We start from the raw sequence: 16,883 nt of genomic DNA, 5'->3' as shown, positions 1-16,883 counted from the left end.
TAGTGCCAGCGGTCGTTAGCTTGAAGGTTCGCTGCGTCGACCTCCTTTGAAAATTGGTGCGATATGAGCCAGCCTCCACTGTTCTGATAATGTGACTCGGTTTAGCGAATATGAGACTGAAGGTGCTTCTCTTAGTATAGCAGAATGGACTATATCTGGACTAGGAGAAGTGTCTATTTTAGGTGCTGCACTTTCCGCCACACCAAGTCAGCGTTCAAGTTCTCTTAGCTCAGTTTTGCTGATAAAACTGAAGGCTATGATGGCATGATCGCTTTTCCCCAGAACAGCCAGGATTGAGAGGTTGTCAATTAAGAATTCTTCGTCTGTAAATACCCAGTTTAAGCGTGACGGTGTCTGACTGCTTCTCCGACGAGTTGCCGACTTCACATTTTCAAATAATCCCAGATTTTCAATGAGATTGAAGAATCGAGCATCAGTAGGGTTTCTGCCTCCAATGAACGTATGATCCGCGATGTCCAGTTGACCACCCCCACTACTTTGCTCACTCCAGATTTGACATTGTTTGCGACCAACTGTGTCAACGACCTGACCAGCCTTTGCGGTTCACTAACGTGGATGAGCAAACCTAAGATGGTGCTTTGGTGTATACCAATTGTAATCCGTTTCCATTCAGGTTCTGTCTCACTTTCTCTCATCATCTCCGGCCACTGTAAGTTTCTCATCTACTCTTGTTTCGTAACTGTTGTTCCAAAGCCTGAGAGATTCTGCACAGATCCTTACTGAGATAGCATATCATATTTTTTGCTGAAACCTATGAATTTCACAACAACAGACGAGGCAATATCTTGGTCTAATGTCCGGTACTCTCTCGCAGTCACTAAGTAATGTAGTGTGAATTTTTATTCCCAAACCCGTATTGCTCAAGAGGTTGACAGATTGTATGGTTCCGTATGATTAGGTAACATATCCGGATTTGTTTTCATAAATACCACAACTACTATATTAGTTAGACTGAAGGGTCGGTAGTCAGACATGATGTGTCATTTTCTATACACAAACAAAGGACTTATGATAGCTCTATTCCGATTCCCAGGGAGTTGAGTTTGAGAAAGCGACATGTTGCGCAGAACTGTAAGTGATTGTGAAATAATGTCCAGACGAAATCACAGCAGTCGTTCATATAACCCACCAGTGCCCTGTGACCTAACAAGTTCAAGGTGAATAAGTTATTAAAGAACAGCTTCCTTAGTCGCAAGCACTGCTCCTTTGGCTGGTATCTTAGCAGTGTGATCACGAGCAGTTTATCAGGATACCCGCGCAACAGTAATGGGTAACTCAACTACTACGCTTTCTTGTTAAAACTACCATTTTGATCATGTACAGTAATCGTATACCGAATGTCTTTCGTAAACAGTGCGGAATCTAGCTACTGCTTTTCTACGTATATATTCCCGATTTTTCAGTATTCCAATTGAAATAATTCACGAATCGCTGTTAAGCACAAGTTCTAAGCATGTTTTTTAAACTATAGCAGCTTTCGAATTTATTTGTTGATTTGTGGAGGGAAATTTGATTGACAGCTTACGTGTTCAGCATTGGATGATTGGTAATGTTACGGCTGGTTGATTCCCTTTTGCTAGAATTTACACAAGTCTTTCCCAGCAGAATCCTAAAAAATGAACCACATTTTTGCAATATGCTTCAGATGAACGACAATCTAAGATAAGGTGCCTTGTAACCTTTTAGTTTTGTCATGGCAACTCCACGTTATTGAATAAGGTTTATTGCCTTAGTAGCATAGATAAGTGCACCAGTACTAACCTAGGTCATATCTAACAGGTGTAACTTCTGTCAGGTTTCATACCCTACTGACAGTATGGGAAATCTCGGACATTTGATCCCATTTATTTCCTCCTGTACAGTAGCCACATTTGGTTCGCGAGGAAGCTGTCGATTCGCAAAGAATGTGGTGGATTATCGTACTGAAAAATGAACAAATGAGGTGTCTATGAGTGAAAGCAACGTTCTCCAGGAACCTAAACACAAGTTTAGTAACGGTAGGTAATGTCAATTCAGTTGTAAATCACCAACGTAGATGATCTATGTCGAAATGATTGGAGGCCTACTCGAGTTAGACGTGAATAGTGTGACGAACCAACTAACGTCGAAGTCACACCTCGTGGTCAGCACCTTACGTGGACTACCCCCATTGACGTAACAAGGTACTATAGATGCTTTGAAGACTGTACAACACAAAGGACGTTATTACAGAAATATATTAGTTAAAGTAGATACAAGCGAAAGTAAGACCACTGCCGCATGGGCCAGTCCATGGCGTATGATTAACTAATGCGCGTTGCTTGTACATGACCTTGGCAGGGAGCGATGATCTGTTCGACATTCAGTGATCCAACTGCCGGATGATTTGGCTAGGGCTCAGTGACATTTCACTGGCCCTACAATACTCCCCCACCAGATTCAACGGCCGTTTGAATCTGTACCAAACATGTTGGGAGCAGTCGCGCGCCAGAGTGCCAAACGAATATTATAAATCCTCCAGGTATTGCTTATCTGTAAAACAAATGGAAAGGAGGAGGCAGGAACTGGTCGGGAAACAGCGAGTCATAATATGTTAGTAGGACGTTGCTTAAACGTAAATTGATCAACCATAGAAATAATGAAAAGAACAAAACGTTTTATTGTTCTATCAAGTCGCGCTGAAATATATAGCCTTGAAAAGTAATTCAGTTCCTCCGATGACAAACGTTAAGTCTGCCGCAAAAGTAATGATGCTATAGCGATAGTAGGATAAGTGTATTATCAATCGATATCCATATTTGTACTGTCATTAGTTTAAAGTTGTAAGTCGGACAGTGTCGTTGACAGCTATTAATTAGTCTCAAATTCTAGTTATATCTATATCTAACAGACTAACCGTAAGTACAGAAGTATAACAGTGAAGAGTGGTCGTGATTTCGTTGTGCGAAGCTATTGACCAACTTGTAGTCACAGTTTGAAAAGTCGATGACTGCTGTTACAGTCAGTAAGGGTTGAAGGCTACAAATCGACAGCAAAAGGTGGCACGATGAAGTCTCTAAAAGATGATAAACGGTGAATGCTGCGTGTTTGTTCGGTTAGTGGCCCTACACAGTCTTCTCATATCATGGGACAGTTGGACAACCTCCTAGGACCAAAAGATACCAGTTCACATAATATCTCTTAAGTTCAGGGAAGTCTTTGGCACAGCACCTCATATACTTCTCTTACCAAAAATTGCAGAGATTGGCTTTACTGACCCAATCTTATCCTGACATCGAAATTACCTAGAGAAAAGAATGCTCCGTACCAAAGTAAATTGAATGCGAGCACATTAGTGAGTCTCAAAATGTTAGGTCCACTCCCGCTCTTGATCTTTAATGATGACCTGTTAGATGAAATTAACTCAACGGCACTATTCTATGCAAACGACGCGAAAATCAGGTCTGTAAAATACGAAAGGATTCACTTAAACCTCAAAAGGACCTTACGATAATCGAGGAGTGGACAGTTAACAATGGGTTATCACAGTTCTGTCTCATTTGAGATGAAGCATCTACACATCCAATCGAAATTCTCTTCCGATTGTCCCCTTAGAGTGTGATCTTCAGCTTGCGATTAGGAAGAGCTTAAACACCAGCTTGAACAACATAGGTGATCCAGTCGAGGCCGGTTCATCCTTCCACTTTGACCGTGGACAACGTGGTGCAGTCACCCTAGAGTCATTCCTCACACTGTTCAAAACACATGCACAGACTTATCTTAACGTCCAGAATGTCGATGCACCTCCTCTCTTCAAAAGAGACATAATTCTTCAGATCATGTGCTGGGACAAGCAACCGACTGGGGGATAGGGCTATGATACAAATCGTACGAGGGTAGACTCTAACACTGGGGATTATTCTCGCTGAGCCTTAGGAGAATAAGAGGTGATCTTATGATGACATACAACATATTGAGTATGACAAACCACCCCAAAACGAACATACTGGCGAAACATCAACACTAAACGTTAAAAGGATTGCACATCGAGGAGCTCCTACTTTTTCTTATTAAGAGTATCACTCATTTGGAATGCTTTCCCTCCCGAATTGACAAACATATACTCACCCATGGATTAACATATCCCTCTTGGACTAGCTGTGTCTGATGCGTATCTCATAATTAACCATATTTATCATTACCGTACGTCAGGAACCGCTTACCAGCTCGCTTATTGTCATCTCCATTTCAACTTTTATTCTTATGATTCAGTCTTCTCACGATGTCTGTATCATTAATTAATTAACTTATGTATTTGTTCGTGAGACAAGGGTCTTCTCTTAGCACTGGAATTACCACTTTATTATTTTAAAACTGTAACTGACCAAATCTTTTGCCTATCAGTGAGATAGAAGATGGAACCCATAAACCTTACTTCCCTGAGGTGAATGCACTCACTCAAATTACAAGATATATCAATTCACAAATGACTACCACACTGACTAGAATTAGTGCAGTCGAGTGGTTAGAATAACCTCAGTGGACGTTGCCAAATGCCTGGAGTCTTACTGAAACAGTAAGAAATGAGCGCAAACAGATCAGTTGGTTATACGAGCTCATGAAAAAGATATAAGATATTGGATTGAAGGCTTGCTTCACTGCGCATTTTTCGTATAGCTGGTTACAGTAAGTGGTGGTCGCGGCGACTCACTCCGCCAATACCAAAATATCTGCATTAGTCGCAGTATTTAAAACGTCACTCAAAAACCAAGCTGCTCATAGAAATGTGCGAACTTGCAATATATTGATCAGTGATATCCATCAGTATATTTGAACCCAGGAATAGAAACGGATTGAAACGAGGCACATGGGGCCGAATTTTGCGAAGAACCCCATTTTTAATACAGTCGGTCCCATGTTTTGCGTGTGGTTTTTTTCACCTTATTTGTTTAGGACACCATATTTTACTGAGTAGAGTACTAATTTTTACCATTCCCTTTACTACCCTGGGCGCATGGCAGGTTATTGTATTTTATGTATTGAAGTACATTTCGAGTAGTAATAGTTCAAAGCATTTTATCCAGGCTAACAGCCATTTCTAATAGTCGTTTTCAATACAAAGAGTTCAAAAAAGTTCCATGTTTCCATTTGAAAATGTAAGAGTAGAGCTTTTTGATGGTCAACGTACTTCTTTGCACACCTTCCAGATAGTCATAAAAGTGGTTGAATAACATGGTCACACGCAGGCATTAGATCTTGGAATACAACCTAAATTAATTGTCAGTAAGCATACTTGATCAATGAATTTAAGTTCAGGTCTAGAAACAGTCTGGTTTTCTCTTATTAGGTTCTCGGGACTTCGTCAAGGATTATGCAACTACTGAAGTCAATATTCTTGGTTTGAAATTGGTTGCTCCAATTCTTTTACTGTTATGACGATAGAACAGCCTCTTTAATCTAAACTATCTGTGATCGTGACCAGCTTGGTGGAATTGTCTTTCCACTCAGCTTTTTGTCAATTGTAACCGTAACAAATTTGGACGGCCGGTTTTCGTTTCTAGCTATAATAGTAGTTATTTCTCCTTGGGTTCTGATATACAGTGATTAATCACCCAGTTTTATCCTTTTTAGATGGATATTATCAAAGAAAATTTAAATAACATCACAGATATTAGTTTCAAGAAACCTGAAGGGAAACTCAAAACTCTAAACTTAATTCCTAACAGTGTACATCTTGTAGTAATAAGCAAATTATCCATCCCAAAAATTATTCGTGTAAACTTACCACATCGTTCACAAAATCTATCTATCTGTTTGATAGTTAAAGATTTTCGCAAAGATGATTATGAACGCACTACAGAATCTTGGAAACGGCGTTGGAACATGGATTTGAAAAAGTCCGAACTTTCTCACTTAGACGCACCTGAAGCGACATTTTTACCTCTGCGGGAACTAAAAGTAGCTTACCAAACTTTTGCTGCCAAACGTCGACTGGCTGCCACTTTTGACATATTTCTTGCCGACAAACGAATTGTTCATCGTTTACAAAATAAACTGGGTAGAGCGTTCTACCAGGAGGTTTCAGGGAAATTTCCTATCCCAACGTCATTTTCGAACAATAATCTTGTAGATACTGTCCGACGGCAACTACATACATCTTTGTTCGTAATTCGAGGCAATGGGACAACCGATAGTCTCATAATTGGGGATGATCTTTTCTCTTCATTCGAGCTAAAGGAGAATGTAATATCAGTTGTAAGTAATTTTTAGATTTCTGTTCTATATTTCAAGTCCTAAATGTTTGAAGTGAATATAATGACACGTCTTGTTGCTTGCTTGTCGTATCTGTATACTGCTTGATATGACTAGATTTTTGAAGTAGTAATAACAAATAATAATCCTGTTTGTTTCCAGATATGTAGGTACTCACGAAAGCCTTACTATTTTACACGTTACTTTCTGTATTCCTTTTTTAAGTGACCAACGTATTGTTACTTAAAGATCACTGAATAACTGGTATTTATTTGTTCGTCTTAACGAAGATGTTGCATACCAAAAAACAGTAAACGAACCTACATAATGAGGAGGGGGGTCGAAATAATTTCCTTCATAAAGTTCCATATGTGAACTGGAACAACTCGCTGTTTATGGGGTCTTTAATTCGGTGCAACTCAGTCATTCGGTCACCCCAACCAAGACAACTAAAGTAATCAGACGTTACAAAAGCTTTTGCGGTGAACAAAATTTCAGGTTACCAGTACCGGTTAGAACGACTCAACGTATATTTAGCGTTAAATAAGATGCCTTATGGGCTGGGGTCAAAATCATATTAGTTGATTTTGTCCACAAATTATAATGGCTTTTTTTACGCCGTAGTACAACTCAGTAGTCTTACATTTTATCAATCATTTATTTATTTATTTGAACACAAACATTAGTACAAGGGGGCACCAAATACATATGCCCCACACAATAACGATGAGTTTGTGAATAGATAAAGTGCGTATAATAAAAAAGAACAACAACAAACAGAAATTAGTGTATTAGAGTGAATTAATAATAATAATACTAATGGGAGAAGCAGTTCAGTTAACAAAAGTATAACCAGAAAGTATTCTTTCAATCAAAAAAGTTACGTTCATTTTTATTAAAGTAAAAGAAAGTTACGGCAGCATCGACACTGGCTTTTATTCTGAGCCATATCTAATAACGTCTCTAGCTACTGTGTTGCACCATCTCTAGAAACCCAATCACGGAGTCGTAAAGGTCCAATAGAAGCCAGTCCTATGCAGCTTTTTTTCGTACCGTGACATCATGTCATACACTGACCGCCTCCCCACTTTTTTCAACCAGTTCCAGTGTCGGCAAATAATGCACGACATGAAGTTCTCTGAGACAACATTCGTGGGACATATTTAAGGCACCAAAGTCAATGTCTCAGGATAATGACTAATTGAATTATCGTCGCTGTGCCTGAACACACAATATCGAACCTCTGCATTACTAAAATGGTGTTGCCACTGGATGCCAGCAATCCTTCGGAGACAACGGTGATCAAACACAGATAGTCGTCCAACATCCTCAACTCAGAAAATCCATGTTTCACAAACAGAGCAAAACTGCTCTCACCGACGCGTTGTAGACCTGACATTTTACAGCTAGACTGGCATCACGAAGGCGCCAAAGATGGTCCAGATTGGCATAAGCCGCTCTGGCTTTCACCATACACGAATTGATCTCATCACTCGCACCACCACCAGCACTTATGCAACTACGAGCTTCATGAACTTCTCGACTACTTCTCTGTGCTCACTACCCAGGGTGAGTGTAGGTTCAGGGTCCTGCCAGTCTTGATAAAGTACTTTGCACTTAAAAGGTACAAAGCACATACCATACCTACGGACATTAATATGCCAACTGATTGAGTGCGGATGGCGTGGCTTGGGTATGATCGCACAGTAAGACGATATCATCTGCATACTCAAGGTTGAGAGGTTTCTCCAGGCAACAAATCCACACCAACACTACCTACATCCACCAAAGCCGTTCTCAGAACGTCATCGGTAGCAAAGTTGTAGAGGAATGGTGAGATTAGACAACCCTGTCTAACCCCACTGCTTGAATGGAACAATGGAGAGAGGTGGTTGTATGCCCTCACTCTGCTTGAGGTGTTTGTATATAGGGATTTTATGATGTTAATAAACTTCTCAGAGACACCAATCTTCAACAGTCCTGTCCAACGAATAAAAGGCAGCCCTAATATCAAGAAACTACAATTGTTGGCTTTTGATAAGTATGACGGTGTTCTAAGATTTGGCGGAGGGTGAAGATATGATCAACACATGCTCGACCAGAACGGAAACAAACTTGCTCCTCGGGAGTCAATCTTTCTCGGGTTCTGAACAATCTACGAAGTACGATGGAAGTCAATAGTTTGGACTCCGATAGTTGTTGCAGGAACGATGTAAACCCTTTTTAAAGATAGGAACAGCTACTGACTTATTCCATGATGCGGAAACACTCTCTAATTGTCAGACCTTTGTAAACAACTCACTCAGTTCCTTGATCAGAAAGTCACTACGATCTTTGTAAAAGGCAAGAGGTAAGTCATCTGGGCTTGGTGATTTGTGGCGCTCCAAGAGTTGCAGTTCCTTGTGGACTCCCGTCTTGTTAAGCGGGTCAGTCGTCACAGGCCATGGATGGTAGGACAATCTGATCGATGTTGCTGGAGCAGCAGGCCAATTGAACTGCCGTTCGAAGAATTCTGCCCATCGTCCAAGACGTCGATGGATGTTAGTGATTGGCATCCCGTCATCCTCACAGATTGTCTCACTCACACCAAACTTCTTGCTGCCAGTGGCTCGGATGAGTTGAAAGTTCCCGGCAGTTACCAGATGCAGCTGCTGCTTCCAGCTCTTTAGCACGCTCTGACAACCAGGCTTCTCGGTCCTTACGCAAGTTTTTTCCAATTTCATTGCATGATTAGGGTCCAGATAATTACTTCAAAAGGAGCGGCAGGCTTGTACACAACCACGCCAGCGATAGGTGATTGCGATATGATCAGTCTGAGCCCAGGCTTAAGATGCAGAGGAAGGGATGCCAGGTAGCACATCAGCGATGTCTGTGCCGCTATTTAGTGCTAGCCAGAAACAGGTTGTAGTTTGCTCACGGTTTCAGTAGATGGTCACCGTTATCTAACCTGCGACCAACAAGTCCCAATCAGCCATCCAAACGACTTCTGTGTCTAGATGCCCGAACTTTCCATTCAAGTCTTCGGTCAATACAACAATATATGTCGAACACTTTTCGTAGAGGAACACATAATTAGTAGTAGAACTCATCCTTGATAGGATCCGAGCTTCAGTCTGTCGGGGCGTAGGCGTAGATGTTCAAAAAAATCGTTTCGTACACCGACTCACTTTGGTGAAGCTTTCTAGTCTATCAGTGTATAACCAACTGGGAATTCAATTGGTCAGTGCTGCCTCAACTCTAGCGCAACGAACGTGAAGTAAGCTTTTCGAAGCGACAAATGGAGAGCGAATTTGTAGTACTTCGCTAGAGTCTTGAATACGAGTCTCGGATAGACAACAGACATCGATATTAAGACTTCTTAAAGACATAACCAACTCATCTGTTGTTCGATCTGCATTAATGTGCGGACGTTGAAGGCAGCCAGTTCGAATGGTGCACGTGGTCTGAGAAAGACTTTCAGTATTCGTAGTCGGTAGTAGCATTCATTTTTCGACCAGTCATTGACTTGGGATCGTTTAGATAGGACAGGGTATCCACCATAGGCGAGCCACTGTGTAAGTTGGAAAAGAAAATGTGCAAAATGAGAATAAAGGGGAATACATAAGTGACGTAGTATAAAAGCGATAAGAACGAATATTATCGAATGATTGTGAGTGGAGTTTATCGGAATGCGAGTTGAAGCAAGAATAATTTTTCCGGTAGTAATAATCATTTGGTTTGTATGAGGGCTGGAATACTGCCCGGGTGCCCAAACCGAAACAGGTGGTTTACTTAGGAGACCACATTCAAATCCTTTGACCTAAAGGTCTAATCCACAACGTCAGGAAATGCAATTTCATGGTACCCAGTGACCAATAATAGGTTCATACGTCTTTTATGCCCTTAGGATCCTGGAGCCCATGTACACCATTGATTTGAAATCAGGGTTTTCCAACTTCCCTAAATGGATCCTCCATATCCACCAACCCGGTTAAAGCGCTGGACATTCGCTTCTCGTCCTCTCAATTTCGTAAACAGAATCTCTGTCACGAAAAGGCAGTTAGTATGACTTCTCTGGCAGTGGTTGTATACGCGTGTCCATGTGAGAGCATTTAGAGGGAGAGTACTCTTCCCACCCTTGGTTGTGCCAGGGCCGGTTCCTGATTTTTAACAGTTCCTTATCTGATTTCAGCCCACAATGACGAAATGTTTTAAGCTGACAAATTATAGAGGATTTAATAATTGATTCCGACTCTACGTATCACTGGCTAAAAGGACTTTTGTGGGATCATGAAATACTGCGTTTATGAACTACTCAATGAATCACTATCTAAGTTCCCAATAGTTCTATAATCAGTGTGACTATTATGAAAACTAGCATTTTTATTGTTTCCATGCAATCACTAATTTAAAACATCAGTCTTTTAAATTTCCTCTTTATCTTTTTAGTGTGAAAAAATCTGTTCAGAATGGCCAGGTGGTGGTATGGCAAATATCCGTTCTATTTACATTCAAAGCTCAGGTATCTCCATTCCTTTGTACTACGATGAAACAGAAGCACCTTTAACTACAATAAGTGAAAAATTATCGAGTCTTCCTAAAGCTGTTCACCGAAGATCTCATACACTTATTAAGAAACTAAAAAACACAGAAGATGGTGTGCCAATCGTTAGTCAACCTAAAAAGTCTCAAAAATCACTTAAAAGATTACCGAAAGAACTCGTTTCACAAATTGCAGATGATCTTCCTTTGACATCAGATGAAGTCGACAAAATTTTACGCAAACGAAACTTCAACGATAGTAGCATCACCCAAATGAAGTTAAAACGAAATAAAAGGATTTCCCGTCATAAATTTGTAAAAATATAGTTCATTCTTGTCAACGTTGCTTTTTCTGTCAGTACAGTTTCTACAGTAAATTAGTACGTCTGAAGAACAGACATTTACGTTTTTGTAAGGTAATCTCGTCGCACATTTGTAAAAATCAGTTGTTTGATAACACAAGGGTCCCGGAACTTGCACGTGTTCACATTTTGCATAAGATACGTAACAAAAACTCAGATATTTGCATTTGTTTTTATGAACTGGTTGACTGATAAATCTCCGCTTAGCTATTAATCGGTAATTCATGTTATTTGTTGCACTTATTATAATCACCAAATGTTAGTTCCTGGTTTGTATTTATCTTCATAAGTATTGGTATCAGCCGACTTTAGATGACAATTATTCAATCGTACTTGTATATTTTACATACCTTTGATGAGGTGACCGGTAGTAAACATGTAGTAGCTTCGCTCTGTACACCTCTAGACATCTTTAGATTCTTAACAATTGCACATTTCCTGTCTTTGTATGGATCAGGATTGAATGAGAATTTCCCACATTTCTTCTAGCAATCGCATCTTCGCGCATTTCCTGAGATTGGTCTGTTACTGATGTCTGCTTGAAATAAACTCATCCACAATCTTGGATATTTGACCCTTTATTATGTCGTCAACAGTTCTTGAAGTAACTAAGATACCAACCTAGAAATGTATAGGCGATCAGTTGGAAGACATCTTAGGTGATAAAAGCTTTACACTGAAAGTTTTTGTACGTTTTCCTAGCAGTCGGATTTTAGAAATACATCTGTTCATTCGGTCGAACTAGTAAAATGTGAGCTAATGATATATTGAGATGATACTATCCAATTTAGTTCATTATTCAGCTGAAAATACTACTTGGTATACTGAATGAATACTTGCTTGCATATTTTGGCTGAATACTATTGACATTTCCTTCAAACACTTATGTTAAACAATTTATCGTTTAATATCGATAACTATCAGATGAGAAAAGGTCTTATTTATTAGTTTGTTTTCCATAACAAAATTAGACCTATGGATTGAAGATTGACATTCAATATCAGCCAGATAAGCATTCGTGGTGGTTTGAATCGCCAAATATTAGAACATTTTTAACATGTTTTTTTATAATACTACAGCATTCTGCATTTAACCTAAAAGTGATTCTCGTCCCTATACTATTGATTATTTATGGAGTAGTATAGATAATATCATGCCACAGTTATTCCTAAAAATTTACCTTCAACTTGTGAATATTGGCAAATATAGCACATAATACACATGCCTAAATTAAGTTTTTTTTCTGCAAAATATTGACACGAGTAATGTTATAAATTTATTTTAGGTAAAATTACTTTAGAATGATATCGAAAATTTAAGCCACATATAAACTACCAAATATAACGACTTATATATGAGGTCGAAACGTAGGCTGAGAAGCATCAGCGAATAGAGATTAAAATAATCGACTATCTGTATTGAATACTGGGTTGTCTGAATGTTTATCATAATTTTAATGAGATGTAAACGAAAGTATCTTGCATATAGTCATATTGTGTGTTATGCATCGGGAAGTATCGTATTTCACTGAATTTTTTCAAGATTTAACGAAGAGCTAAGCGATATCTGTTTAACTTTTTATGAGGTAATACGACTAAATATCTAAATGTTTATAATCAACTTAATTCTTGATAATTCTTAAGGATTTTTCCATTACAAATGTCTATTACATAAATTTCTGTTGAGTAACCTTCTTTAGGGCTGATTATATTTTCACTTGACTTTCAGTGAATAGACATTATGGACTAAAATAATTGAAGCATATCAGAAAATCAATAAAAGTACATAAACATCTATCTAGGAGTAGATATCACTTGTATTTATAAAGCAGAACAAAACATTTAAGTTACATTATTTTACCTGTAATAATTTACAGATTTAATTTATCATTCAGTAATGAAATATTTTACATTCCAGACATGAAATATTAAACAGTCAAAATAAATAAATATCACACAAAAAATCTCTCATCAGCCTAACTAATGTCTCTGAAATACTTAACTTGATCTTCAACGTCGATTTCTCTGCATTTATATGTTCAAGAGAAACGGAACTATTTCTGAATGAAAAAATTACAAGAGTAATATTTTCAACAGAAGCAAAACGAATCTACTATTTTAAATGTATTAATCAGATCAACTATCATGTGAATTACATTTAGCTATTTAACTTGATGTGTCTTCTCACCAAAATCTTTTATTTATCAATCATACAATTTATATTTTGCTTACTGACAATTTTCAACACCACATGAACTAATTCTACTATTATTATTACTATTGCTGTAATGAACGAGAACACCAGTGCGGACAGTCTAATGTATTTGAATACGAAATTAAAGAACATCTTAGTAGAATCTGAGAACCATACAGTAAATAATTAATTTGCAAAATGTCAATCGATTGTCTCAAATTTGACTGTTCCTTTTGCAAATGTCAGTCAACCATCTCAGACTTCACGTTCCTTCATTTCCACACCAATCATTCTCTTTTCTCGTTCGCTTTTCTTTAATCTTCTTAACCTTCTGCCTTCAGGTATTTCACTTTCGATTGATCACACATACTACTTATATCTTTCGACATTAGTAGCACACTACGTTACTACTGCTGCTACTCTTACTAATAATATTGTGGACGAGAACACAGGTGAAGACAACCAACGTATCAAAACCCAACACTACAGAATCTCTTCGTTAAATATGAAAACCATACACTTGAAACTTCATTTGTAACTTTCTGTTGCTTGTCCTTCACATTCTGTATGATTTTCAAGTTCACAATTTCTTCCTATTTTCCCTTCTATTCTCTTCAACATGATCTTAGCCTACTGCTGCCAGGTTTTCCACTTTCAACTGGTGTTACATGCTACTTATGTCTGTTGTCGTAAGTAGGATACACAACACTACTACTAATACTACTTATACCAATACTAATTGTAGTAGTAATAATAACTAAAATATTTTATATTTGCGTCCAGTTGATAAAATTTCAGCGTTGTTAATGTGATTAGATTAATAAATAGATAAATATTGGTGGAAGCATTGTTTTTTGACTACAAATAGTCAATGTTAAACTAAGAAGTAACAATAATTGAAATTATAAGCAGAGATAGGTGGAAGCAAGCAGTAGAATCGTCCTATTTGGGACCCGAAAGATACTTAATTCGAGTTCCCGAATGAACATCAATTCTGGGATGTGGTACATTCAGATGACGAGTCCCAAATAAGATGAGACGCGCGTCCTGGACTCCACTACTTGCCACCATCCGTTTATGCTCATAATGTATATGTTACTTATAGTGACCAGTGTACGTTTGTATAGTGCCAGCCAGCATTATACATAGATAATATAAATGAAACTAAAATTTGAAAGAGGAGAATTCAGAATTCGGTGTAAATCGTGAATCAAATAGATCTAAAAGTCCAACAATCTATGCAGTTACAAAGTCATTGCGAAGCAACCTCCTTCATTGTCCGACAAAATGACGGGATGGCGAAGGTGGTCCTTTAAGCACATCAACTAGATGGACCAACTGACGAATTAGGTATGGGAAAACTGCACCCGAATACCGTGGTGTGGCTAAGAATAAGAAGAGTTCGCTCTTCCTCTCGAAATGCTTTCACATAGCCAGTGTTAGACTTTATCCAACCCCAATAGTACTTTGGTTTATATTCATCGTCTTAAGTACTTTATTTCCAAACTCCTGATTAGAATAACACGCCTACGTTTTCCACCATTTTGCTAGTCTGCTACTAAATTATTATGGATTATCATTGCGAAAAAGTTGTGTATATTTACGATCCAACAGTTAAAATAATTGGATTTGAAATCAGCGGTTTAGGTGTCAAACGTTAGCAACGAGATCTATCGTTTTTAGTTTTGATCCTTGGAGAGATCCTGACTAAGAACCACGAAGAAGTCCAATCATATACTTTTTTACTTTATACCCCATTTAGTCTCAATCCATGATGAACACAATGTAAAAACAAAACTAATCTCTACAAAAATAAGTAGAGATATACTCAATTAACACGGTACTTCTTGACAGGTATTCCAATAAAGGGTAAATTTGAACTGATGTTTTTGTTATTCTTCGATAAATGATTACTTGTGAATTAAATGTACTGTTTCTGGCAAAACAATGTTTTAGACAATTTCAAAATCTTATTTTTCAACTAAAAACTATTATTTTTTAAAACTGAAAAATAAATCAAAATACTCTAAAATGGTAAAGTGAATGATTCAGTAAGTTAAATGTATTGAAGAAATGTTGATATTTTTAAAGCACTTTTTCTTAGGAATTATTACATTAATCAACCAGATAACACTTCGGGTTATGTTATTTTTTCCATACTACATAGACATTGAACATTCGATTCTATTTGATTCGTCAATGTGAATCGATCTAGAGTATTCTTTGGGGTAATCCAATTAGTAATCTTCATAAAGTTAGACACTCAATTTACCGTAATTTATGTAGGATGTTTGAGTTAACCATAACTTGTTAATCTGACCATTGTTTCCTATTAACTTCAAGGATGTATGTATTCAGAAGTAAAGTGATATTTTATCATTAATCAAGAAAATAAACAAGTTTTTTACCATTAATCATGCATACAAATAATGGCATATACACACTAGAACAGTATTCCTGTAAGATGCAGTTATTTATGTAAATAAAATTTTTAAGAGTTATTCGATCTGGCAATAAACATTGGTGATAAAAATTCACCACTATAATAATAAAGATATCGATTAAAGTCCTTGCGTAATTCAATAATTTCAATGACGTGCCAATCCTGAAGTACGAATTACTTACTGGACGATACTAGAGAGCCAACTGCAAACATGAAATGTAGCGTGGTCTACTGATGTTGACAGATATAAGTAGTATGTATGATCAATTGAAAGTGAAATGCTTGGCGAAAAAATGTTAAGAACATCGAAGAGAAGAGAACGAGAACAGAGAATGATCGGTGTAGAAACGAAGGAACAATCAAGTATGAAACAGTTGATTGACATTTCGAAAATGAATTATTTACTGTATGGTTCACAGATTTTACCAAAAGATTCTGTACTTTTGTGTTCAATTACATCTGGTTCTCCCCACTGGTGTTCTCGCTCACTACAGAAGTTCGTAAAATGTGTTGTTTCTCGGATATAACTTAGTTCTAGGAGTAAGAAAATATGTTTTACTGATATAATTATTCGGTTTCATATAATTAAGTAGAAAACATATGGTACATTTTATTTACAAAACGAAATGATGTAACACTTCTCCTAAAAGACCCAATTATACAGCTGGAATGTTGTGTAATTTCTTTGAGTTATAGAAGTTTAAAACCATTTAAGCAGATCATTTGAAAAAAATTTATGAAATGCATATGAAATTAACACTAGACTTTTACTTATTCAGTATATGAATTTGTTAAAGAACAATAATGGATATAAATTCATTTGGTATTGTTTGTTTGAATCTTCCCATTGATGTTGAAGACTGCAATTGATCAGTCTCTTATTGGCATATGTGCATAGTGTGCGTACTGCCTCGATATTGCCTTAATTTACAAGCATTACTCTAAGGTGCAGGTATATCCAGCTGACGTGTCCCAAATAGGGCGAAACGCACATCCTGGATCCCACTGCTAGCCACTATCCATTTTTGCATATAATAATGAATATATTTTAAACGTGTTATTTATGTAGAACCTAATGAAGAAACTTTTTTTCTAAATTACGTAATTTTTTACTTATGGGTAGCATAAAATGT

At 37.6% G+C, this 16,883-nt stretch overlaps 1 protein-coding gene across 2 annotated transcripts; it reads left to right on the top strand.

Annotated features, from left to right (window-relative positions):
- The first annotated feature begins 1,523 nt into the window (after positions 1–1,523).
- Positions 1,524–11,689, top strand: MS3_00005293 (uncharacterized protein). 2 transcript variants are annotated; one of them, XM_051213326.1, is made up of 3 exons: positions 1,524–2,018; positions 5,611–6,234; positions 10,660–11,689. In XM_051213326.1, exons 2-3 carry the CDS (start codon positions 5,611–5,613, stop codon positions 11,077–11,079), a joined length of 1,044 nt encoding a protein of 347 aa, XP_051069296.1. In that variant the 5' UTR covers positions 1,524–2,018; the 3' UTR covers positions 11,080–11,689. The 2 variants fall into 2 exon arrangements, with proteins under 2 accessions (XP_051069296.1, XP_035586842.1); XM_035730664.2 differs by lacking the exon at positions 1,524–2,018 and adding an exon at positions 4,411–4,885.
- Positions 11,690–16,883: the final 5,194 nt, after the last annotated feature.

The sequence above is a fragment of the Schistosoma haematobium genome, chromosome 3 (genome assembly GCF_000699445.3).
Source record: "Schistosoma haematobium chromosome 3, whole genome shotgun sequence".
NCBI lineage: Eukaryota > Metazoa > Platyhelminthes > Trematoda > Strigeidida > Schistosomatidae > Schistosoma > Schistosoma haematobium.
The sequence above is the reverse complement of the archived record's forward strand: the minus strand, read 5'-3'. Positions and strand labels throughout refer to the sequence as shown.